Here is a 26,278-nt window from a genome sequence, read left to right on the forward strand (position 1 = left end):
ACCTCAAGGTCAGGTGAAGCAGGTTTGATTGTTGATTTTACAGACCGAGGCCAGGAAGCCATAAAGCCGAATTCTGATACTGACTTCAGTCGTGTTGGTTGTGACCGGCCAGTATGTGGACCAGTACCTGTCCAGTATATTTTCACTCTGATATACTGGACTAACCTTAATGCTCATTGCGATGCAACTCTGATGCCTGATGGAGAACTAATTAAACTGTGAATTTAACTCATAGCAGGATTCAGATCAATGAGTTTCCTGTGCAGGTGGTGGGGGGGTGGGGGGGTCTTGTTATGGTGTATGGCACTGTGCTGTCAATAGAAAAGAACAGGTGTTGCGTTGGGATGGCTGGCCTCAGCACGTCGTTTATCATTTTTCATTATCCATTAAAGACAAGGCGCTGGTCCATGTGATATTGAGTGGGCTTGCTTCACTGCCCCTGCCATTGAACATTCGAGGCTAATTTAAAATGAGCCCTTCAGGCCCAGGAAATACAGCAGTCATGACAGTTCAATAAAACGTCCCCCAGAATACAGAAATAAAAGATTCTCTGCGAGCCCAACAAAGCTAGAACACTCCATTACATCCAACTTGTTATTGTTGTTTTTTTTTTTTTTATACCACACATTATTGTCAATGCCAATCTATTATAATCAGATTGTCTTGTTTTAGTTGCAGCATGCTGGTTGTTTTTCTTATCCTGAGCGCTACAGATGAGTGTTGCAAAATACATACACGACAAAGCTTTCCAGTACCTTGTCACATCTCCCGCCGGCCTTGTGACTTTGAGACTGCAACTCAAAGAACATTTAAACTAAAATTATTTTCAAGACTTCTTCCCAGACTAAGGCTTTATTTTCAGCCCGGTGTTCTTCTCATTTAGATGTTTGCCAGCCCACGGGCGGTTGTGTTTTTTTCGCCCCCCCAAAAATAAAAAAAGTAAAAATAGGTGACTGTCATTTTTCTTTACTGGAACTTTTATTTATTCCCTTCATTCTCTCTTCTTCGGAAATAACTAAGCTGCAGTGTGCATCAAGAGCCTATAGCAGATAAGCCAATCCTGTGTGTGCACATTTGTCGCCGTGTGTGTGAATGTGCAGGGGAAATTATTACCCTAGTTGTACAAGACAGGAACGGAGAGAAAAAAAGGAGGCTGTGAGAGTGTGTCAGGGTGTTTGGGGGGGGGGGGGTTGCCGGCCATCACAAGCAACACGGACCAACTCCATCCCCCCACTGATCATCCTCTCCCCTGGCATTGTGACTCACATAACCCATCTGAAGGCAGAGATAAGGCCTTGTGTCTGCACATCCCATCTCACGCCTGTGGCCATCCCTGCACACATACTGTACCTGACTGAAGGCTCCTTCATCATTGCCACACTTGCATATTAGTGTGACACATTTACTTTTAGCGCAACACCAAATTTAGCATCTAAAAGACAAGAAATGAGCTAATAGCACCAGGGACAGCTCTTGTTTTGCTGTGTACTTGAACATCCCTGAAGCTCAGGATGGAAGTGGTTTTAATGATCGCTTAAGTTGCAGCAGTAATTATGCAGAGAAAGATGCAGGAATGTCATTGATCAAATCTAGAATTTGATGAGATTATATGAATTCCTCATAGTAAATATGCACAAGCGGAACTTTAAAGTGTTGGTGTACTGAATTAGCTACAAAATACAGAAGTACTTTGTGATATCAAGCCGTTCAGATACATTATATTGCCAAATGTATGTAGAAACCGCCACCCACATTTTGGTTTGGTCATATTTTTCATGGTTTGGGCTGGATCACATACTTCCCACTAACATATAATCATATTTTTGACGATGAATTGCTTCCAACTTTCCTGTTTTATCTTTACAAAGCCCACATGTACAAAGTCAGGTCTATAAAGAAATTGTTTTACCAGCTCAGTATGGAAGAACTAAACTGGCATGCACAGAGACCTGACCTCAACCCTGTTCAAAGCCTTTCACTGACTGCAAGCCAGGCCTTATCGCCCAATATCAGTGTTGGACCTCACTAAGGCTCTTGTGGCTGAATGGGAACAAATCCCTGCAGACAGGTTCCAAAATCATGTGGGAAGCATTCCCAAAAGAGCGGAGGCTTTTGTAGAGGCGTTTAATGCCTGTGGTTTTGGGATGAGATGTTCAACAATTACACAGGGCTGTAATGTTCAGGTATCCACATAATTTTGGCCATATAGTTTTGGTTTTATTTGCCAAAGCCTGTGAGAGGTCTGCCTCTGTCCCATTCTACCATTCCACCCTTTAACGGGGTCCTGTTTTGCTTTCCCTTATTTTCTATACTCTATCATGTTAAATTGCCCGATGTTCATGTCAAAAGTTTCATATAATAAGGTAAACAAATGTAAATGTAATTTTTGTAAGCCAAAAGCTCAGGCTTCAGACTGCTTTAACTGCATGGTTTCCAACATTTTTTTCTGCTTTTGCAACTTGTTGGCTCCAAGTTGTCGCGGATTTCTTTATTGGTCATCTGCTCCGGGCACAGCACACTGAGAGGCACGCATGGCCACCCACCTGCTCAGTTTGTCTGTTCCTTCCCTACCGAGGTGATTAGCAGAAGCTTTGACCAGGACTCAAGTCTGGATCATATTTAATGGAGAAAATGTCGTCTGGCTGCTCTGTCTGAGCTCTCTTTGATTTTCCTGATGGACAGATATCTTGAGTTGTTGTAAAAGTTACTGTTGCTGCTAACTATGATTTAGTTGCCATTAGATTGTAAGCTCAGTTAGCGGTCCTCTGACCTGACTCTCCCTGCTGAGCTCCTCTGTCGCAGAGCTAGCCCTAATCACACAGTCAGTGGCGACGTTTAGTTGAGAAAATAATCAACATTAATCAGTAATGAAAACAGCTGTTATTTGCAGCCCTGCCAGGAACACGACTCAAAGTCTTTGAGTCTGTGAGGGTGGACGTTAGGATTGAGCCTATGATAAATGAGGAATTCATTTATCTGTGAATCATGCAAAGCTACTCCAGTGGAGCCCGAGAGTAAAACTGTAGAGCTGGTAATGAGCATAATAGGTCCTCATTAAAGTATCCAGATCACTGCTTGGTAATATGAAATAAATAAAAATATTAGGATTTTTTTAAAATTACATCCAAACTGTTCCCAAGAGGCTCCAAAGTCGCCGCTTTCCAGAACAACATATCAGTCTCACACTCAACATCATTAATCCTACCAACAACAGGCTAATGGGGGCTGGCTCATTTAGCTAACAGAGCTAAATGAACTCATTGGTTGCACTGCTCTTGAAGCCAGCGTGCATCCATCACATGAAGAAAAGCTTCACAGCAGCTCCAAGACACAATCCCGGTAATGCTAGCCATATGTCAGCTTTCATTCACTGCTCATTTAATACATATGTTATCCCTAACTGGAAACTCCATTTGGCAGAATAATGTGGCAATTAATTTAGTGAATATTTAAATTTTGAAAATAAAATCAGAGCTAATTCTGTTTGGAGACACATGCCAGGGAGAGATGGCCCAATTTTTCTTCCGCACCAATTTATTCTTTGTTTTACGTGAGTCTTTGACATTGAAACGTGGGAGAGGAATCACTTGACTTCCTGTCGTCTGTTCGTACACTAAAAGGAAATCAGAGTGGAGGAACGTCACTGGAACAAAAGCAGCCCAGCTGAGTGATCATTTCTGACCACCTCTGGGATAATTGCAACTCCAGCATGGAAAATAGTTTGAATGCTTTGTCTGCTTTATCTGTATTTTTTTTATTTTTTGTCTTTGTACCATCTATGTAAAGACGTTTTTTTTCCTCTGGGTTGGTCAGGTGGCTTGTAGATCTGCGATACACCATGTAACCGTGGCAACTGGGATTTTAGTCCTGTATGTTGTGTGTCATCCCCTTTCTCTCCTGACCTTTCCTGCTCTCAAATAAAAGCAGAGTGTCCAACATACTCTGTAAATTAAAAACATATACTGTGCTGTCAGGGCCTCTCCAGTCGTCTGTCCACAGCTACACGACCCTGCAGCAAAATGGGACATGAGACTGTGATTGTTCCATTGCAATGACACATTGTTGCCCACTTCACTGATTCCCTGTTGATTTATTAATGAAAATGGTGAATTGTGAATAACAGCCTTCTTTTCCTCCATCAGAATCAGTAAACATGTCACTAAAATGAAGCTAAAAGAGAGAATAGTGCACCGGCTGACAGAACCATTACTAAGTGAATGATAACAAGTTTGCCACATTAATTTAAAGGTGATTATGTGTAAATGTTGTCTTCACAACTTGCTTCTGCTGTTCTCAAGGGTTATTGTAGGTAGGTGAGTGGATTTTCACTCCTGTCCCACCCGACTCCCACAAAAATATTCCCGTCCCGGCCCCGTCCTGTTCCCATGTTCTTGTTGCTGAGGAGGCAGTCTTCAGGCAATGCAATAATTTTGATTGACATATTTTTACCAAATGCCCAGACAGAGATGGGGGGGGGGGGGGGGGGGGGTTTTGGGGTATTCTTTGCGCTCGGACTGGAATTTGTTGACTTTAAACTCAAAGAACTGGTCTCATTAAATGCATTTAAATCCAAAATGAAACAAGTAGTGGCACATTCTTTAGAATGTCAATCCTTTTAGCTTATCTCTTTATGCACCTGAGTCCTACCAAATTTTAATGCTTGTTATTTGAATTTTGGCTCCCTTTGTGTTTCTGTCTGTAACTTTGTGTTTCTGCTGCTTACTGTCTTGGCCAGGTCCCCCTTGAAAAAGAGATTCTTAATCTCAATAGGACTCTCCTGGTTAAATAAAGGTTAAATAAATTAAATATATACATTCATTCACATGATTTGTCCTATATATTGGCACCAAGAACACTTGTGATAATGATACACACATCTTTACTGTTACTTTACTTTACTTACTTTACATTACTGTCAACCACCAGAGCAGACAGGAGAAGCATAAAAAACAGAACAACCAGCATTATGTTCAAATGAAAGAAAATAGTGTTTATTCATAAAACAACTGCATATTTATATATAAGAATTGTTATTATGATTGCCACATGCTGCCTGCTCCAGTTGACTTTTTTCCCTCTCGGGTCCCCGTCATGTGATGAATAATGAAATTGACTCCCATCCCACGGGAGTTCCACAGGAACCCCTTGATCGCAGATGTAAATGGGAAGCCGGTGTGTCTGGTGTGTTCACAGCGCCTTTCAGTGCTCAAGGAATAATCAACAGCACTATCATACATCTCATGGTAAAAAAAAAAAAAACATTCAAGAACTTGCAAGGACAATTGACGACAGAGATGATAAATGAATTGTTGGCAGGTTTGGGGAAACAGCAATTTGTTTTTAGTTGTAGCCAAGAGATCAGTGATGGACCCATAAAAGCTAGCTACCTTATTGTTAATGAAATGATATCAGTTTTAAGGCCGTACTCTGAGGGTAAGTTTATGAAGACATGCATGCTGAAGGCTGCAAAAAACTCAGACAGATGGATTGCTTATTATTTGTGAATGTTGTGTTGAGTGTGCTTGTGTTATTATTATTATTATTTACACTGAAAGAAAGGGAAAAATTCAGAGTTCATGGGTTATTATTCTGTGGTTTTACTGGTCCAAGCTATTTGAGATCAAATTGGCCTGTGTGTGGCCAATGAACCAAGATGATTTTGACACCCCTGATTTAACACAATGCCTTTGCTACAACTGGGGCTTTGGAGCTGAACAGATGTGTGTCTTTATCAAGCAGGAAAGAATAAAATATTCTGTTGCATCATGGGACATAGGATCCAGTGTTTTTTGGATCTTGACCCCATAAGGACTGAAAGTCAGGATTTCCGTGCCTCTGCTGCATTGATTTCGACCATTCTTTTCTAATCTGTCTTTTCTAAGTCCCCTAACTTTGTGCGAGTTCAATACTAAATTACTGAAGTACCCCTTCAAGGGGTCATGTGTAAATAATGAGGCGATGATGTAATGACAGCAAATTTATTTTAGCAGTCTGACTGCTCGCGATGGAATAAAATTATGGCTCGAGTTCCTCACTCGATTATGTGAACAAATGTCTTTAACTGCTGTTGGTGCAGCCAGTGGCTGAACAGAATTTGCAGTGTTAGTTGTGAATGGTCACATCATAATAAGATGCCATTAAAGCATTGCTTGCTTGAAGGACAGAAGCTGCTGCCTTCACTGGAACCATTTGGGAAATTAATTCAGTTAATGTTACGGAATAAATGTGTGAGAGGTCCTGAGGTGTCTTCACCTTTATTAACCTGGCCAATCTTTCACCCTGCGTCACGTGACCGGTGCATGACCAACAGCACGCCGCACTTGCTCTTGTCCTGATGATCCGTCTCCACCCAGGCAATCTGCTGGCACCATGGAAGATGCCACAGCGCATTAGCAGCAGTGTGACGGCATGTGGCGGCTCAGTGTGTGAAAGCCCTCCTCGGCGAGCCCCCACAGGGCCACTGATACCCAGAGTTGCTAACAGCTTTTGACTTGCAATTAGCCGGCCAAGTTTATCAGCAGCAATAGCCGCAGGAGCTGAAGCGGCACTGCAGCTCAGGCTCGTCTTCGCCGTCTGTGTGTGCGCGCACGCGCGTGTTTGGCTGGAGGGTGGAGGGGAGTACATGTCAGGCAGATGTTCTCAACTCACTCTTATACAGCAAACCATGCTGTGATTAGTCAAGGTGGCCGGGGTCACCGTGTTAAGTTACTTCTTCTTTCTTCTGTAAGTCACTTCATACAGATAAGACTGCGCACGAGCCGACAGAACAATAACACACACAAGCTGGAGACTGTGGCAGCCCGTAAGGTCAAACCCTGCAAAATTGCATTAACTGAACCAGAGGGAAAGACTGTCATCTTAAGAAGTCCTTCCACCACCCACCCCCTCCCCCTTGCTCTGGCCTGTCTGCATTGAGGGGGAATTATATTACCCAGACCTCCTCCCAGTTATGATGAATCCCCAGCCCTGAGAAGACTGGCCAGGCCGACCTCCATTTGCGGGAGATTAGATCCTCTGATTACAATGCCAGCTACCTCCCACCACTAGATAAATCTTCGATGGGAGCCCAAAAGCAAAGCCCTCCAGATCCATTGCAGTTAATAATTTAGTGTTAGAGGGGGACAAGTATTTATGATAATTCAAATTGAGCTGGAGCTTTTTGACTAGATGGGAAAGCTAAAGAATGGGTTTAAGTTAAAAATGGCATTTGCAAAGACTTAAATTTAGAAATTTCCATATATTGAATTCATGCTCGGTGCCATTACTCTGTCACAAATGATCTCACATTACATGAATGTCTCTAAAAGGTGAAATGTGTGAATATGTCCATTAAAGGGACAGTTCAGCCCAAAATCAAAACTACATATTTTTCGAGTTTTTTGAGATTTTTGGCAACAGAGACGTCACAGTTACTGACTCGGCAAGCCTCAGATCTTCACGCAGGGAATTCCATAACCGAGGAGCCTTGACTGCGAAAGCCTGGTTCCATTTAGTCTTAAGCCAGGACTCAGGAGCAGCCAGCAGAGCCCTGCCTGATGATCTGAGGCTGCGTACAGGCTTGTAGGGGAGGAGCAATTCAGTAATGTAACCAGGAGTTAAACCATGAAGCAATCAGTAAATAGTCATCTGTGAATACATTTAAAAAAATTCAAAACCATTGTCTCTTCCCAAAATTTATGACCTGGCTACTCAAGATTATCCACAGACCCTGTTGAGATGAGCGGTTTCATGTCGGAACGACTTTCTTTCTGCTGTAAAATCTACTGGAACTACTGTAGAAAATTCGTTCCTTCTACTAGAAAGAAAATAGTTCCTAAATTGCCGATATCTCCAAAACTCTGCAGCTCACACCAATGGATAAATAGTACTACAGGCCAAGGGAAAATATGTATTTTTTGTTTTGAGACTATCATTTTAATGACTCAAGGTGAAATGTGTGAATATGTTTACTAATGTTCCATGTAGGTGTTATGAGCTAAAGTTCATAGGAAATGTCACACCGCTGTCAGCCTTCATGTGACATGAATTATGTGTTTGCCTAAAAGCTTTTCTTGGTATATTACATGTCTGTATAATTGTTCATAGATCATTATGCTGAGAACGGGCAAGAGAGGTGGTGGGGTTAGGACGTGGTTTGCATGCTTAATTTACACTGTGCATGCTTAACCAACACTGGATTACTTAGGAGAACTAATTTGACTGCATAAAAGATGTAAATTAGATTAGAGAACAGCCCACAGCCAGTATAAGCATTGTTTACAGCAGTGATTCTCAGCACTGTGCCATCAAGGCCGGAGAGTCTGTGGCTGGAATGAAAAACTTGCTGACTCTGAAGGCTTAGTGGCACACAGTGTGATAAATATTAACGTACAGCCTCATTTTAATAGCTGCAACCAAATTACAAACAAAATACACAACATTTTCTCACCTATTCCTATCGAGTCATGGAGATAGTTTTGGTTTTAAGTGTGTGGGTTTAGAGATACATCAGTGTTAACAGTTTTAATTAAGATTATTTGATCATTAAAAGGTAGTTGCTGGGTTAAAACGAGTAACCAAGATATTGTTTCTGGAAAGGGGAATTGCTGTTGAGTTTTTCAGTGACTGATATCTCCCAGCAAGAAAAGCCTCTAGTGATTCCTCAAATGCACAGGGTTTCAAAGTCTGAGACTGTAGGGCTCCCCTCAGAGAAAGCTTGGAGAAAGGCGCCCCCCTCCTCTTAGTTTATTTGCTTAGTTTCATTCATTTCCTGGATGTCTATTCGATCATAATTATGTTTATTTGATCCCATAGAAATCCAAGAACAAGCAAACTCAAAGCAGTAAAATTCCCCGTACTGTACCTCTGAGCTATGTCTTTAACCCGATCACACACATTAAAGCTTTTCTGTGCTATGTGGATTCATTTTAATGACTAATTTAATAATGTTTTACTTCATTTTATTGAGCCTCCCCTGAAATTATTTGGTGCCCACCTTCCACTTTGTAAACCACTGCTTTAAAGGGTCTGTTTGTTTTGGGGTGAACTTTCACACCTATCTTGTTTGGTCCACACTTTGTGACTTTTCAGTTTGATCTGAACCAAAGTTACAGGTGTGAAACCTCCCCAAAACCATGGTCTCTACCAAACAGCCAAACCATGGTCTGACCAGGAAGTGGTGATCTCGAGCCACCAATCGCAGGAAGTTCTCGCTGGCTGTCGTCAGAACCGCAAAAAGGAAAAACAACTCAACAAAACTAAATGAGACATCTTCCTCTAAAGAGGAAGAGACCAAATGTTTAATTGAGATTAAAGAGAGGAAAAGTTCACAAAACAAAACTTTTCAAAAGGAAAACTAATCAATTAACTCGTCACCCCACTCTCCTTAGTTACTGTTGCTACATCTGCTAAGCTTTATATTCTCGCATTGCACATACAGACAACACTGGCAGATTGAAATTGGCAGTAGTTTTTGAATCATTTTGTCTTTGATTTCATAGAGAAATAAACAAAAGCAACTTCTCCTTTCTAGCTGATGACCGCAAATTTGATGTCTCTCACAAGCAGATTTTATGTCCAGATAGCTAATTTTAACTATTGCTAATGCTTTAACTCTGGAGTCAGATATGATTGAACAGTCAGTTACAGGTTCTAGGGAGATGCAGCTCATGCAGGTGATGACAACAGGATGTAAACGAGTCATCGAGTTTTTAAGTGGACTCACATAATCGCAATGTGAAACCAAAACTAAGCAGATGAAATGCAGACAATGTAACAGAAATACGATCCTTGGTTTGGACTTTCAGGTGTGAAAAGGCCCTGTAAGACAAAATGAAAGTACTGGTAGAGATGGTTTATGTGCCCTGAACTTTCACATCAGATATTGCACTCAGATACTTCAGAGATCCTCGCTGTATATTTGCTCTGCTGAAAGTGTCAACCTTGAAAATGGTCCGTGATGAATTGTGGCGCTGACAGCTGCATCCATACTGTGCTGTATATCATCACATATCACTGAGATCCTCTGCCACCGATGTGACCATTACCATATAGATGGTCTGACTTCTGACCCTGATCTGTCCTAGGTGTCCCTGAATTGCGACTACGTGTTTGTCAATGGGAAGGAGACACGGGGATCCATGAATGCAAGGGTCATCTTCAGCTACGAGCACCTGAGCGCGCCGCTGGAGCTGACCGTCTGGGTGCCCAAACTTCCCCTGCAGGTGGAACTTTCTGACAACAATCTGAGCTTCATCAAAGGCTGGAGGGTTCCCATCCTGCCTGACCGAAGGTGAGGCACCGTGAGCACATATATGATGTTACAGAAAATTACAGTTTCATGCAACCTCGGTCTTATTTTAACAGCTTTTGCCATCATTCACAGAAGTTAACTGCTGAGATGCAGGGACGTCAATAAGAAGTCAGACGGGGCAAAAAACATAATCAGTCAGAGGATCAGACAGGTTGTAAACAAACACCCAGAATAGCCAAACCTGTTTAGGAGAAAAAACAAAGATGAACTTTAAAATTATTACCCAAACTGCCTGTTCACAGTTCACAGACTGTCAGTGCTGACCTGTCCGCACACAGTTTTCTTGTGCCATGAGGGGCTGTAGTGCTCACTTTCCGTTTTTGCTCAACATAAATTGGTAGAGCCCAGTAGAATTCTGGAATATTGCTGCAGTTCACTCAAATCTCTAACATTTTCTTACTCAATCCAAACAAAACAGCTCTATCTCAAAAACAGAAAGACACAGACAGTCGATTTCTTGTTCTTCTTCTTTCTTGTTTACATAAAAAACACAATTTCCTCTGTAATTTGACACAAAATATGTAGCATCTGTAGCTTTTTAGACCAAGTTTGAATTCATATTTCAAAAACCACCAGACAAAACGTCAAGTAGCATTAATATTCCACAGTCTGCCTACAACAGAAAGACAGATCTGATGGTGATAAGATAATCATGTTCCACTATTATGGTGAGAAGAAAATGACCAAGAGGTTTACACTGAATCATAACTTTAGATAACCAGTGACAGGAGCTACAGCCAATCAGATTACTTCAAACAAAATTATATCAACCCTGATGCCTCATACCACATTCAGATATCTAATCTAACTATGAAGGAAGGAATCCCTGTCTGTTTGTATGTATGTTTGACCTTTGATTTTCTTGATAATCATCCATCTGATCAACTTCACATTTGGCAGGTGTATTTTTGAGGACTCAAGGGAATGCTATGTTGAATTTGGTACAATTTGGCCAGACAGTGGTGTATAGCAACAAATTTTGACCTGGAACTTTTGATCCTTAAGTCTCAGTAACAAAATTTGCAGCAAAATTCTAGCTTTTTAATAAATATGCAGATAAAATTTAAACATCAGATGTAGATGAACATCATTAACAACTTCATCTGAATGTCCTATAAACAGAGGTACATTACAGAAAACACCTCAAGTCATAATCTATTTTTAATCTATGAGGTAACAGGATTTTCAGATGGTGAATCCAATAGTGTTCCCATCTGGAAAGTAAAACCTCCAAGTTACCTCCCCTTGGGGGGAGTGATACCTTCTCAACCCCAATTCATCTTAGACAGGAAATAGGATGATTGAATTAAACAAAGTGTGCTGCTGCTGGATAATTCATATTTTTGCATCTAATTGTGCTTCAGTGTTCGACAATATGATTTTTCAGTGCTCTGCTCACCTTTCTAACGTACTTAACACAAGGGCAAGAGGTAAGATATATGGCTGACTTGGTGTGACGTGACATAATTCCTTTTGTGGACGTCTGTGTGAGGATGTTTAAAACTGTTACAGCTGCAGTTACACTGACTGCAACAACCACAGTGGCAGCTGCCCTCTGGGATGGGTGCTAAAGTGGCCTGAGCTTTAAAAGCATTAAAGAAACTTCCTATGTTAAAGTTAAGCTAGAAATGTCTAAGATATGATTTTTTTCCCAATTTATTATTACAGATGCAAATTCTAACTAACTTCAGAAATCCTATCTTATCTTATTTCATCCTATCTTATCTCAGGTCAAGAAATCCAAATTCTCAATTCAGCATTGCTTATCAACTTTTACATTTGTTATCTTGCATCTGACACTACTTTTCTTATCTCACAAAGCTAAACAACTTTCTAACGGTTGTTTTTTCTCATTGAAACATCCTCAAACATATATTGAAACATCCAAAAAAAGGAGCAAAGACAACGATGGGCAACTTCAAGACTGAAGAGAAATCCAAAGATGTTATTTTTGGGGAATTTACAACTATGCCATGCTAACTAAATAAAAGATAAAGTGGATAAAAGAAAGAGAGAGGGCTAAGATAGTCTCCGCTGTATGCAGCATCCATCGTGTAAAAGCAATACAGGAAAGTTGGGAGAGTTAAGATAAGAACATGGACGGTTCATCTGAATGTCTTTTTACCTAAAAACAACCCCGTGTTTTGTAATGATACTAAATGACCGTGATACTTTAAATGTGGTCCTAACCCTAATTACCATGGTAACCAGTTATTATGTTTCTGTAATATGGCACAGAACCTGGATCTGTTTTATATTTTAGTGGCAGCATCAGGTAAAAGGTATTACACCTAACAACACATCCCTCAGCCAATCAACAGGACAAATGGCCGCTGTGTGACGGTGATATATGAACTAGAAAAATAAGACCCAAGCTGTAATAATCCATACTGGTGCTGTACATTTATATAATAACATGTTTTAAGGGAAAATTATAAAAGCTCTTTGCTCTTTTTCTTTTTCTTATCATTACCCTATGGTATTGCAGCAACAGAGCCAGAATGCATTAGGTGCAGTAGAAATTTTAGATGTGATATTTTTGTACATGATTACCGGAGGACTCATTATCCAAAGAGCATGGAACCCCGCAGTCTTAAACATTAGGAACTGAAAAGCAGTCCAGCCTTCTCTCTCTTATCCAGGATTTTATGTGTAGTCGGTTGTTTTGCTCCAATTAGATGCTCTGTCTCAGGTACACGGCAGAGATGTACTCTGCAGAACAAGGCTCTCTCAAGTGCAAATTGATCTACGAGGTTGTCATGTTTGTGTCATACCCATCTGAACCCATTTTAAACAGGTCCAAGACACAGACTTAATTTGAGTTTGAGGAAGTACACGGTAAGCTTTTCCGACTGAATATTGGTTGTACTTTGAGATAGAATATGATGTATTTGGACTAACAAGCAGGTAATTTGGGTGTTACTCTGGGCTCAGAATGATAGCCAGAGTTTAACAGTTGTCACAGTTATAGCTGCGCTTCTAAGAAGCTGCCTGTTGATGCAGTAGTGTGGCCAGTGTGTGTGTTGCATGAAAGGTACATTGAATAATTGGTTAGCATTAACATTTTATAGGGATGGTAGATATTTAGGCCACAAAAACACTGCAGGGGTTTTACAGGAAAACAGCGTTGCAGAATCTCACAAGTAATGTAAGTAAATGGTGACCAGTGCCTGTCTGGCATAATCCAAGTTGCAATGTGCCATTCACTTGTTCATGCACACCGTCACACCAGACACAGTTCAGACAGTGTGCACACACACTGGCTCCAAGCTGAGGATCTACAGTGAAGACTAAAAACATGGCATGTCAGGGCTTTAGAAGATTTCTGATGTTGTGAAAGCTATTTCATCTGAAATATTATTACCTTTGCAGTTGTCTGATTAGAAATGTGGATGCACTTCTTGTTGTCACATATTGGATGGATGGTGTTATTAACTGTGGTTGTGAAGGCGCTGTCCAGTGCTGAAGTCTGTCACCTTACCACATGAAAGTCGTTTTTGTCAGATCATTGTGGTCAGTTGCAGTAGACTTTTGCTATTTGATTGAATATTCTTTGTGAAGACTCAGTGAAAAACTACTTTTATATCAAAAGTGCTGTACGCCATATCTGCTTTTATTGAGATTTCCTCATAAAGTAAGTAAATCGACTATTTTGTGAGCACCCCGCATATTAGTCATGCCCCAGGAGAGAAGAATCTTTGAACTGGCCATGCACCCACACTCAGCAACTGAAATGAAAAATAATTTGCTTTGACCAAAAATAAAAATGCCTGAGTCATGCTTTGCAATATGTCCTCAACCAGATGGTATAACTCTGTTAATCAAAGTTAGACACATATATAACTTTTCCAGCATCATCCATGTTCACATAACTGTGTGACTCCATGTTCAACTGACACCAAGAATCAGTGTCACAAAAACTTTTTCAAACTTCTTCAACTTATTACAGAGATTTACAAAACACAGTTACATAACAGGGATTAATTTATTGTTGAAATCTTGACACTTTTTAGTTGTATATAACTTGAGTGAACAAATAAAAGGTTAATTAATTTATTTGAGCACATCTAGATTGCAAATGTAGGTGGTATGAACTGTTCCAATCAAGAGTTTTGTTTTACACATCACTTAAAAGAAACCTTTTCAACATTATGATAAAGGCCAGTATTGTGTGAATATTATAGAAGCTTTTGTCGATAGAAGCAATCCAGCAGGCAGTAAGAAAATGAACAAGCTGTTGCTTCTGAGCATTAAAAATAGAACACCTTTAGATGTTGAAAAAGTGGCACCAATGGGAGATTAAGGTTGTTTGAGCCCGGACCCTGATGAAAAATGCTGTCTAAGGTTAAGGAACCTGAGCTCATTAAAATATTCCAGAATTCTTGTCATGCATGGCGCAGTAACAAACAGGCCCACAACCCTTCATTTGGGAAATGTTTAATGGGAGCATTAGCACTCACGCGGGTGGCTGCTGTCGTTGCTGCTGGAGTACATCACCGTCGACCAAATCCATTTCTACCCAACCTGAATACAAATGGTGTGTTTAAGGGGTTGTTTGAAGAATTAAGGTATTTCAAATGACCTACAGTGCTTGGAAAACATCTTGCATAGCCTCATTTTTCAAAGATCCCCAATGGGCTGTAATGGGCTATAGATGGTATATTATTTTGACATGTAAAATGTGTCTGAAAACCCCACTTTAGCACCATTCATTCATTTTATTCATTCATTGTGAAAGATTCAGCCTATTAAAGTAGCGCCCTGCAGATGAGGAATCATATATGTGCTTTTATCAGATTTGTGAGATGTTCAAACCTTGTTATTTTGAATGGTGTTTGCTATTTGTCCGATGTTTACCAGGCCCCAGGGTTTGCCGACGGCCTCGTATGATATAACTCTCTCATAACGATATTACCTTTGCCTTTCAACATTCCCTGAATATCAATTGTTGGACTAGTTGTTCCAAGCAAATTGGTGCGGTTTGAAAGTTTGTTTCTCTAAAGTATGTATCTCTACAATTCTTCCAACACATTTTCTATGCATATAACTTCCCTCGCGCCCTCATGAAAACAGTCATCAAAGACCCCTTGTGAGCTATTTTAGTTTGCAATGATTGCCACGCAGCCAGGCCAGAGGAATTCATTTCACTGCAGCTGAAGCATTTCTTTCTTGCGTGCTGTCATTTGGATTTACTGAGTGTATGTAATTTTCTTTTCCCCATAGTTCTTTGCAGCATCAGGCAAGTGCAGACAAAGACGGCCCTCATCATTCTTGATGGTGCCACATGCAGGCTATTGAAGCTGCAGATACCGACTAGACTGGCCTTCCCACAGGAGTCTTTGTTTTCAGGCTTATTCCTGGTGGTGGTGTTGGTCACATCTTGTGATGTATGCAATATAACATCTTTTGTTGTTTGTTTTTCTGTTGCCTGATCCGTAGCTGTGGCAATAACACGGCAGGATTGCATTCACTTGGTGCCATTTACTGGTGACCTATTGTGCTTTCCCTTATTTTCTGTCATATATATGATATTCCTATGTCAGATGTTCATATTGAGCATGATTAAAGTTTCATATAATAAAGTACACATGTGAAAAAATAACCCCTGTGAGCAAAAAGCTCAGGATTCGGACCACTCTAAAGACTAGGTTTCACACAGTTTTTTTCTGCTGTCACAATGTCAACCTATCACAGATTTCTTTATTGATCAGCTGCTCCAGGCACAGCACCTCTATTGTAGTACAGGGATGCACCCAGCCACCCACTCAGGTCTGTCTATTTGTACCAAGGTTATTTACAGTGGCTTCCACCAGGATTATATTTTATGGAAAAAATATTTTCTGGTTGTCTGTAACTGCTATTAGATAGTTACCTCAGTTAGCTGTGCTGCTAGCAGTCCTATTAGCTGACTTTCCCCTATTGGTCCCCTCATCCCAAACCTGAAAACCTTCCCGTCCTGGTTATCCAAAGCTCCTGTGCTGGAAGTGTGAACACCAGCGCTCCACCGGTGCTCTGACTTCCCCGTCCATAGGGCACGATCAGACTGGCACTGGAGCGAAAATGCAGGTCTTCTCATCCATTTTGAATGTGGTAGTCTGCTTTGGCAGTGACAGCGGGGGACGCAGGGGATGCTGGAAGAAAAACACAGCGGTGTGCAGTGGAGAAAATTGAAACCAAGTCAACTTTTGGGGAAAAGCGACCCAATGATACACTGCACTGGTCAGTCGCGAGCAGGCGATCGGACTCTCCCTACAGTCAGCCTGAATTATCTTTTCAAATGGATGCTATCCATACAGGTGGAGTTCAACATGATACTCTACAGCATTCAGCTTAGACATCTGGGTCTGGCTTGCAGTTCATGCTGCATAATAGTGATACCAAGAAGCTTCCTTTGGTTTGTGTTTGAGACTGACACAGAGATATTTTATTTTCTGATTGTTTCACAGTGGTTATGTTAACAGTAATAATAAACGCCCTGCACACTGCTGCACAGCCCAGAGGACGAAAGCTGCAACCTGAGTCTATCTGAATGTGGTCATATAGAGTCAGCTGATAGGATAGCAAGCTGCATGGCTAACTGATAAAAGCACTGTGAATCATGCAAAGGTAGTGATTAAACAAGAAATATGTTGTATTCTAACATCAAAAGTTAACCACTTTACTTTTAGGCTTTAACATAATACCCAGGGCTCCAGCTATGTAGCATGTACTTTGATATAATACTCTCTGCTTGAAGAGACATTTTACTTCACAGGAAATAGATCAATTACTGCTTATGTTTGCACCTCTTGATTGATTCAGTCGTGTGCGTTTTGTTTTGAAAACAGTCTACATTTCATTTCAGGGTAATTGCACTTGTTGTTGGAGTGTCAGTGCTGAGGCTGTCCATGAATGACGAGTCTGGAAAAGTAATAAACCCCTCATGAAAAAACACATTAATCACACACAGACATGGAGTTTTCAGATATTTAACATATTAGATTTAAGACATCACATGTGCAAACATCGTTTCCTGTGTTGACAAAACAATTCTAATAAAGGTCCACTTGTCTGCTTGTCCTGGAGCTTTTGACTGTATCACTTGGTCGTCATCAGTGGATTGAGTTTGCTCAGTTGGAAATGTAGATGTGCCTCCAGGATTTCTCATCAAACTGAAGCTTGGCAGTTCATTCTCGACCTTGAAATTTCACACATGGCCACCCGTGTTTTGTTTTAATATATTTTGCTTGGTTTTGTCAGAAACAAGCAATGGTAGCCTACAGTCAGAGTTTAAGACGCTGACCATGCAACCTTAACTTCCCCGGTTTGACCTCTTGTGTACATCATCCCTGTCTCTATGCCTTCAGCTCTCTACTTCTAATATGTACATTTTTTTGGTCTATAAAGTGTCAGTAAACGGTGAAAGCTGTTGTTTGAGGCAACATCCTCAAACATCTCATTTTGTCCCCAACCTAAAGATTTAAAGTAAAATATCCATATTTGTGAAACTGAATTGAGAGATTTTTTTTCTTAGAAAATGATTCAAAACGATTAATCTATTATCAAAAATGGTAATTAATTTAATAGTTGACAACTAATCAATGAATCATCTAATTTTTGCAGCTCTACATGATCTCATTGGCCCATTTGTGATCAGATAGCCTTATTGGCTACAAAAATGCAGATGAAAGGTTTGGATTTTATTCCAAGTTGTACTCAGTACTCAATTAAGTAACTGAGCAGATTGCATGGCGTAATACATGCCTAAGTGTTTTCCAAGCTGGAATAACGGTTTGTTTGTCTGTTTCATGGTAGAGTTCAAATTAACACAGAATGTTCACCAAATACACAAGTGTCCGTTTATGAGTCATAGGAAATGATTGAGTCTGTCGGGCAGTGAGACAGACAGTCATTTAACTTGAAGTCCAGAGTGTGTTATTTCAGAGCAGTGGGATTTTGTTTTCAGGATTTATTGACAATTTATAACTTCAACCTATTTAATATAGTCTGTGGCTCCAACTTGCTCTTTTGACTGCAGAACTCATTTTTACAGGCTCAACTGGTTAATATTGCTCCTTTAATTCCAGTAATTTGAGTTATTGTAATTAGTTACTTCCACCCCCGGTAAATAATTACTTTTCTATGCAGTAATTTGGAAAGTAATCCAAGTACATTTTAGAGAAGTAACTGTAATGCTAAGCTGATTTTCCAGCTGCCCGCTGCTCCTAACATGGACAGGTTAAATGCAGAGTCTCACTCTACAGTGTAATTTGTATAATTTTATATGGGACAATAAACTTCGACCTTTAACTAATTATTCAATTTCAGCCACTTGCCCGTCACTGCTACTAAGTATTATTGTTTTGGTGACTCAAATCCAAAATTTAGGACTCAGCACTTGATTTGAGTGTCGAGACTTAAGACTTGTTTGTGACTTGAAAAAGAACAACCAGGACTTCCGCCATCAACAAAACAAGACCTCTGCCAACAACTGCAGACAAGACTGGCAAACCCTACTGCACCAGGATGCCAGGGAGACAGAGAATGGACAGACAGCGACAGGATTTATGAGACGTCATCTTAATTTTGAGGGCTAACAGCAACACTGGCATTAGAACGCTGGTTCCATTTGTCTTGGCCTTGCTCTTGTTTGTTTACTCTCATTACAGAGTGCTGTGATAATGAATTAGATGGTGTTTTCAAAGGCTTTCAAAGCATTGTAAATAATGCCAAAAAGTGAGCAGGGAAATAAGAACTCTGATACAATGTAAAGTAGCTCGTTAGTCATCTCAAACACACTCCAATAACAACAAATCGTGATGATTATCTGCACCAGACTTTGCTAAAGCTGCTTTATTTTGGGATTGTTTGAATGAATTATTGTCTTTTCATTAACTCCTCTCAATCCTCCCATCAGTCACTCCCTCGTGCTTATTTTCCTCCTCTCACAAGCGCCATGCTCTCCTTTACACGACCTCTAACCTCCCACACTCTTTCCCTCGGCTCCTTAACTCTTTTATTTTACTTTCTGTTGCAGTCTCCACATCCTACATTCCTTCACTTCTGCAACGTGACACATTCTGAACCTTCATGCGCAGCAAGGTCTCTTGGCCTGCAGTGGGCCTTTGCTACAGTGCAGCAGAATTGCTCACTGGCTGCATTATCCAGTAACATGCTCTAAAAAAGGAAAGAAAGTGTAATCGGGCGGGCAGCCCATGTGCACTGAAGCTTCAGCTTGTACGGTTGTATCAGAGACTCTAATAAGAACAGACAATATTCTTCTGGGGGAGAAAAAATATCAACCTTATTTTCAGGTACGGACTCAGGAAGGTAAACTTTCACTGACCTGAGCCAAGAGTTGTGAAACTCCTTGACAGAGATGGAGAGAGCTTTACTGTCTCATTGGGTTTTTCTCTGTCTTTAACTGAATGAGTAACTGAGTGTGCAGTCTCAACGTCTGCTGTGGAGTTAACTCGCTTACCTAAAGTACAGCAGCAACTGCATGTCCTGGAGCTGCGCTGTCAGTGTCCAGCGCACAGAGGCCAACAGACGTCCAGATGTCATCCAGGCCAGAGAGCTAATGTGTGCTAGAAGAAAAAAGGCACCTGTTTTAGCTCAGAGTCTTCTTGCATCAAGTTACTTTTTAAGGTGATGAAAAGAAAGGAAAGGCAATTTCTTTTGATTAGGTTTGCTGATTTTTGATTAATTAAGTACCCACTTTCTGTAAAACGTAAAAAGGAGGACCCCAGCAATTTAGTTTAGCAATTTTGCTGAATCACTATTTAATATACAATCTATGGTTAAAGTGAGAGTATGTTACAGATTTCTCCTTTAAAGGGATATGAGAGACAGTTTTGAAAAAAATAAAAGGTCAAAATTGATGCAGGAGAGAACTAGATATCCAAAGTTTTAGTCCCTAATAGTCAATCTCCTCAGAACAACTGCTGGATCCTACATCTCCCATAATGCACCCAGTAACATTTGTTATTAAACCTTCCCTGTTTGATGCATTTGTGTGCTTCTCAGATGGTCCAGTTTCCAGACTTGGGAAGTTGTTCTTCCAATTTCAGTGGGTTCATGAGCTTTAAAGTCAAAATCTGGAACCAACATGGACACCCAAAAAAGTTTCTGTTGAAGTGCTTGTTGCAGTGTCTGGATGACAGGTTGGCTGAGACTAGCGTCCCAGTGAAGATTCACTTTGCTATCCAAGTGCTGAAACAGTTTGACGCTTTATATCACAAGGTGATTTTGTCCCAGACTTGCCGCAGCACCAGTGTTTTCCCTCAAACCACTAAAATATCACTTCACCTGACTTGTTATCATGGTTAATGCTTAATGAATAACTTTTCTAACTAATCTAGTTCTCTCTATATGGTCAGCAACTAATGGTTACAACCCAATATCATATTACAAATGACATGTGAGCGAAAAGTGATATGCAAAACTACAGATATATTATTCAGCTGTACTCAAAGGCTTAATAATAATCCTCATGATGAGTAAACATCTTGGGTAAAACTGTGGGAATTTCTCTTTAAAATTTAAACAGTTTGCTGAATATTTACAAAGATATTTTTTCTGCTAGGTCTCCCTAATCTCAAATTTGTGTTGAATATCAATGTATTGCTTATAACATGAAAATGCCTTGGATAAAAATAAGCCAGTCTTACTGAGAGTGATGCTGTGTGGACAGAATTTTAAGAATTTGACAAATATGCAACTTTCAAAAGATTGTCGGCTCGTGTAAAGACAGTTTTTCAATCAAAAATTGATTGAGTCATAGCAATAAAGTTCACCTATTACTATGCAAAATTAAATTGATTACTCACAGAAATGTCTATCTATTTAACTGGTATACGCACTCATACTGTGCAGGGTTTCACAGGGGCTGGATCATGTCTCAGTTCGGGCGAGAGGCAACCGCACCAATTTATCATAAGGCTTACACATGTAGATACCAGACAGCTACAATTTACACTCATTTCCACACTTCACACATCCATGAGACACTTAGAGTCTGAAATTCACACAGAAAAAAACTCCACCAGACAAAGAAAACTTGAAAACTAAACACAGAAACACCCCGACCTTGTTGTTGTGAAGTGCCATTGCTAAAGACACTGGTAACTTTGCTAACGATAATTATTTTCAACAGAATTTATTATAGGTGTATTTTCTCAGTTTTCTTCATCTGATCCTGATTTTGTGATAAATTAGCATTTCTTTTCCTTCTAGTTATTTACTATCATTTGACTTTCAATGAATAAAAATGCACCAAATGGTCCAATCTGAGCCGGAATGATGCATACTAAACTGTGTAAACAATTCTAATGGTTTCTCTAAAGCCACCATGAGAATTTTAAAAACTCATTCAAGGCCATGTTTGCTGCAGAAATACGGCTTTTAAAGGCAGAAACTTTTAAATTAACCTTTAGAAAATTTGGAGAATTCTGTTAATTATTTTCAAAAACTTTGTGAATTCATATTTGAGACAGAATTCAGATGCAAGATAATTGTAATTTCCTCATGGATAAATTGCTTCTGTCAAACTGTTCAGTAAAAATAGTGTTTTTATTAAGTTGCATGTTTTATTAATACTTTACTGACTGCACACACGCAGTTTGTACTAATGCAATGCATCGTTGCACTGACTAATGTAATCAGACTGTTGCTGCCCATCTTTGCAGCTTTTACCTGTCAGGGCAATACTTTCCATTGTACTGAATTCATAGTGGCTTTGCCACATTGTTACAAATCACACAGTGACTGTGAATGACCTTTGAATTTTTTATTCATTTCAAAGTAACATTCAACAAACCATAGACCCAGAAGTGATAAATCCATGACCTGAGTTTAATCAGAGCGAAAGAGTTTCACCCAGGTGAAGCTGAAGTTGCCTGAATGAACAAAAACATGCAGGTGGCTCCAATGACCCATGGGAACCTTACAGGGGGCCTTTTTTATTCCTAAACATCCTCTAACCTGCTGGTGCAAAGTCATAAGCAGAGCAGAGTGCTGAGTGTAGACGGGAATGATGAGGTGTGGAGAGGAATACACTCTCAGTAATAAGGGTTCCAGAAGAGTTCTTCCTGAAGGGCTGGGGTTCCGTTTGCTTTTCTTTTTTGAAGAAAGGGTTTGTTAAGGGTTCTTTGTTAGACTATGGGTTCTATTTAAGAATCTTGTTCATCCAAAGAACCCTTTTTGGAAGAAAGAGTTCTTCAAGGACTGTTGAAATCCTTGCATTCATTCATCAAGGGTTTTTTTTTTTATTTTTTATTGTTCTCATTAGAACCCCCTTGGTTGGTTTTAGATAAACCCCTTGAATAAGGGTTCTTGGGAAAACCCACTGAATGAAGAACCCTTTTTTTTTTAAAACAAAAAGGGTTTGTTGAGGGTTCTTTGCCAGACTATGGGTTCTGTTCAGAACCTGTTTCATTTGAGGACCCTTGAAGTTCTTTAAAGTTTGTTGAAATCCTTGCACTCTTTCATCAAGGGTTTGTCAAGGGATTCTTAGTAGAACCCCCTGGGTGGGTTCAAGATAAAGCCCCCTTGGGAGGTTCTTGTTGGCACCCTTAGAAGTTGGAAAAGTTGGATCTGGATACAACCACCAGACTTCTAGGTGGAACCATTACACCATAAAGGGGTTCTCTGTAGAACCTCTAATAGGGGTTCTGGGTGAAACCTTTCACAGATGGTTGTAGGTAGAACCCTTTATGTTAAGTTCTTGGTAGTGCCCTCTAATGATAATATCCATGATGTCAATGGTTCCCATCAAAACTGTTGGGAATGCTGGCTGGTTATAGCACAAAGGTTCCAAGGATCTTCAATGGAACCACTTTAAGGACCAGGGTTTATCTGGTTATCTGGTGCAAAAGGGTTCCAAGTGGAAAGTGGAGCCAAAAAAAAGTTCTCCTACTGATACAAACCAAAGAACTGTTCATGGTTCTAGTTAACACGTTTATTTCTCAGAGTGCAGCCTGTGAAGATGAATTGATAATCGAAGCCTGGACAGGCAGGAACGTTGACTAAACAATGCATTGTGCTGTTGAGTGAGTGTGTTCTAAGCGTTTATGAGACCTGGAGACAGAAGTGCTTAGTCTAATAATCGGACCTGTTCACTGAATCAGTGTGTAGGGTATATACTTCGTCGGTGGCTGACAGCCCCGCTGCCTCTCCTGAATCTCAAGTCGTTCAGTTAGTTAATTCAAAGCAAAGATTAAGCAGAGGAGTGCTTTTTAAGTAGGAACTGGCAGATTGTCAAGCCTGCTGAGGGAAGTTGGGGAAGTCATACATCTTGTTGTAGAGCAGATTGCACTCGGTGGGGGATGCACCTGGCATGTTTAACCCCGCTGCCCAGGGCTCCCGTGAAATAAGAAGGGCATCGGCCCAAAACTCTGCTTTTTGGTGCCTATCATTCCTTCCCTGCTGACTTGGAGGACTCTTTCCTCATCGCTGCTACATCACAACAGACAATGTTACGGACTTGTGTGGAGCGCTGCCGAGTTTTTCATCAATGTGTTATGATGTCAAATTATAAAATGAGAAGAAGACCCTTAAGAACAGAAGGCGCAAACTGAGACGTAGCATCGTGCCACAGCGCTGAGCATAATTTAGCCGCAGCTGCTCGGCATTAAGAATTGGCAAGTCATAATTGGTGACGGTTTCAGGTGTTTAAATGTTTGTTTTTATGAGGGGTTCCTGACATGTTGGCCAAATAATGTTATTGGGTTTAGCTTCTTGTGTTTTTCATGTCAGTTGCCTTTTTGTAGGGAACTCCACAGCTGCCTAAAATTGGCACCTACAGTGTTCATGGGTAGTTTAGGATCGCACCATGGAGGGATTATGAAACAGCAGGCCTCTTTATGGTAGTTTTGTGTCTCCTCGTAGTCATTTTTTATCGCTTTGTGGCTGTTTTTTGTGTCTTTATGGAACCTACTTTTTTCTGTAGTCTAGCTAAATTTATGTCTCTTGTGTTACTTTTGTGTCTCTGTAGTTGTTTTGTGTCTTTGTGGTAGTTTGGTGTCCCTTTGTGGTTATTGTATATCTCCCCATAGTCATTTTTTTTTATCTCTTTGTGGTAGCTTTATGTCTCCTCCTAGTCATTTATTTAACTATTTGTGGTAATTTTAAGTCTCTTTATGATAGCTTTGTGCCTCCTCCTAGTTATTTTTTAATCCCTATGTGGTAGTTTTATGCTTCTTTGTGGTACCTTTGTGTCTCTGTGGTCATTTTTTCTCTCTTTGTGGTAGTTTTGTATCTCCTTGTAGTCCTAAATTTAATCTCTTTGTGATAGTTTTATGTGTCTTTGTGGTACTTTTGTGTCTCTGTAATTATTTTGTGTCTCTTTGTAGTAGTTTTTTATCTCATTGTGGCAGCTTTAGGTGTCTTATGTCATTTTGTGTATCTTTGTAGTCATGGGATTGACTTTCATCAAGAAATTTTATCTTTCTTGTCAAACAGACACTCTGGCTCACTCATTAACTCATTCCTGGAAAACACTGCTACTTGTTGCATCCTTCACAGTATGTATGTAGATAAGTGTTTTAATTATTTTTCCCCTTTTCTGTCCATCCAAGGAGCACCAGAGACAGTGACACAGACGATGAAGACGACGAGCGCCGGGTGAGTCGAGGCTGCACCCTGCAGTACCAGCGGGCGCTGGTCAAGGTGCTGACCCAGTTCCACACCACCTCCACAGAGGGCACCGACCAGGTCATCACCATGCTGGGGCCCGACTGGCAGGTGGACGTCACAGACCTGGTCCAGGACTCCCTGAAGGTGGCCGACCCCAGGATAGCTGAGCTGGTTGACAGGACGGTCTTGGTGGGTCTGGAGCTGGGATCCACCGTGCTGAAGGTAAACTGTCCGACTTTACGCCTCAAAGCTGAGAATTCACATGAATCAGCAGTGAAAAATTAAGTGTCTTGTGATGACAAATGATGCGTCTGAGTGAGAATTGAATGTGCCCTCCACGCACAAACTGAAGATTGAGTTAAAAAGATGAGGACGAAAGATTTAAAACTCAGAGCTCATTACTCTTTCTGAGTTTACAGCAGCTATAGACTGCTGCAGGAATGAATTCTAAAACCCAGAAATGAGTGAGCATATTTGCACCTCATCTCGAAGTCAATGGTTTTTTTGAATGGGTTTTTGTTTAGATGCCTGAAATAAGGTCAGTGGTTCACACAAGCTTGAGAGATTTTCATGCTTGCAAGTGGGTTGCAAACAAGTTGCTAAATGGGAGTAGAGAGGTTGTCAGGGACATTAAATGTCAAATACTAGATTTGAGCCCATTTCTGACCAGATTTTTGTGTTGGATGTTGTTTTCTGTGCAGTGTACAGGGGGGAACAAGAACCATTCAACTTCTCCTGAATGGCCATTGGGCGAACTGGATCAATTTCTGACATGATTCAGACATTTAAGCCAGCCATTGCCAGGCTTTTGCACAGCTGAAGCAAAGCTACAGGTCAATTTCCCAGCATCAGTACCTTTTTTCTGATTCAGATTTTCTTTACTCATCACAAACTAGATCATTTAAATAGAGGCAGGACATTGCTCAAAAAGGCACCAAATTTACCCACTGCTCTTGATTTGTTTAAACATAGGCAGATGATTAATTAAGTATTTTGGCAGGTACATCCCTCTCCTCCTTCTCACTTTTGCTGCAAACGGTGCATCTGCAATTGCCACAATGACATGACAAATCGAGTGAACAGAAAATGTGGACAACATCACAAGCTTACCTCCAATTTTTTCAGCGAAATGGAAAAATTATACTGTCCACATCTTCCCCGCCACCTGTAAGTCCATATGGTCCATATACACCGGTCCATATACACCAGCAGACAAATTTGCACCTGCCTCTGAGCTTTCGAACAAATTTTTATTGACAAACGTCAGAAGCTGAAGCTGCAGGGCTGATGGCTTGTATTATTTTCCATTTGCTTGTACAGTGTGAGCACACAGGTTATGGCTTGACAATCAGACAATACAGTGTGAGCGCACAA

At 40.5% G+C, this 26,278-nt stretch overlaps 1 protein-coding gene across 2 annotated transcripts in view; it reads left to right on the plus strand.

Moving 5' to 3' along the window:
- tmem132e (transmembrane protein 132E) overlaps nucleotides 1-26,278 on the plus strand; it is a 519,725-nt gene that overhangs the window by 462,939 nt on the left and 30,508 nt on the right. For both annotated transcript variants that reach the window (XM_084730028.1, XM_084730027.1), the window contains exons 6-7: nucleotides 10,065-10,270; nucleotides 24,847-25,126. In XM_084730028.1, coding sequence (XP_084586154.1) covers nucleotides 10,065-10,270; nucleotides 24,847-25,126 — 486 coding nt within the window. The remainder of the gene's footprint in view (nucleotides 1-10,064; nucleotides 10,271-24,846; nucleotides 25,127-26,278) is intronic.

Source organism: Lutjanus erythropterus, chromosome 11 (assembly GCF_056507025.1).
Source record: "Lutjanus erythropterus isolate fLutEry1 chromosome 11, fLutEry1.hap2, whole genome shotgun sequence".
Taxonomy (NCBI): Eukaryota; Metazoa; Chordata; class Actinopteri; order Lutjaniformes; family Lutjanidae; genus Lutjanus; species Lutjanus erythropterus.